The sequence below is a fragment of the Aptenodytes forsteri genome, unplaced genomic scaffold, assembly GCF_000699145.1.
Source record: "Aptenodytes forsteri isolate BGI_AS27 unplaced genomic scaffold, ASM69914v1 Scaffold66, whole genome shotgun sequence".
NCBI classification, from domain to species: Eukaryota; Metazoa; Chordata; class Aves; order Sphenisciformes; family Spheniscidae; genus Aptenodytes; species Aptenodytes forsteri.
The window spans coordinates 373694-374263 of record NW_008795131.1 but is presented as its reverse complement, the minus strand read 5'-3'; the positions used below and the strand labels follow the sequence as shown (position 1 = coordinate 374263).

General features: G+C 71.9%; 1 protein-coding gene across 1 annotated transcript in view; it reads left to right on the top strand.

Annotated features, from left to right (window-relative positions):
• Window positions 1–570, top strand: part of LOC103898094 (sperm-associated antigen 5) — a 15041-nt gene that overhangs the window by 6673 nt on the left and 7798 nt on the right. The window contains exons 9-10 of the mRNA XM_019471760.1: window positions 28–170; window positions 289–570. The exon at window positions 289–570 is cut by the window's right edge and continues 77 nt beyond it. Of these exons, the coding sequence (XP_019327305.1) occupies window positions 28–170; window positions 289–570 (425 nt within the window). The remainder of the gene's footprint in view (window positions 1–27; window positions 171–288) is intronic.

The window sequence follows — 570 nt, the reverse complement described above, 5'->3', positions numbered from 1 at the left end:
TCCATCCTGGGGCCCTGCACCCCAGAGCCCTGCAGCAGCACCGTGCTGGCCCCCCTGTGCAGCCCCAGCACCCTGGAGCCCCCCGGCAGCACTGTGCCAGCCCGCCTGTGCAGCCTTGTTCCAGGGCCCAGCACCCCAGAGCCCCCCAGCAGCACCGCGCTGGCCCCCCTGTGCAGCCCTGTCCCAGGGCCATGCACCCCGGAGCCCCCCAGCAAGACCGTCACAGCCCCCGCGTGCTTTCAGCCCCCCGGAGCCCTCTGGCAGCACTGTGCCAACCCCTCCATGTAGCTCCATTCCAGGGCCCTGCACCCCGGAGCCCACCGGCAGCACCATGCTGGCCCCCCTGTGCAGCTCTGTCCTGGGGCCTTGCACCCTGGAGCCCACTGGCAGCACCACCCCAGGGCCCCCTGGCATCATCAGCTCAGTGCCTTGCACCCCAAACTCCCTGGGCAGCACCACTCTAGCACCCTGCACCCCCGGACCCCCTGGCAGTGCCAACCTGGCCTCCTGCACCCCAGGGCCCCCTGGCACCAGCTCCACCCCGCAGGAAGCTCCCTTCCACGGCTGGCG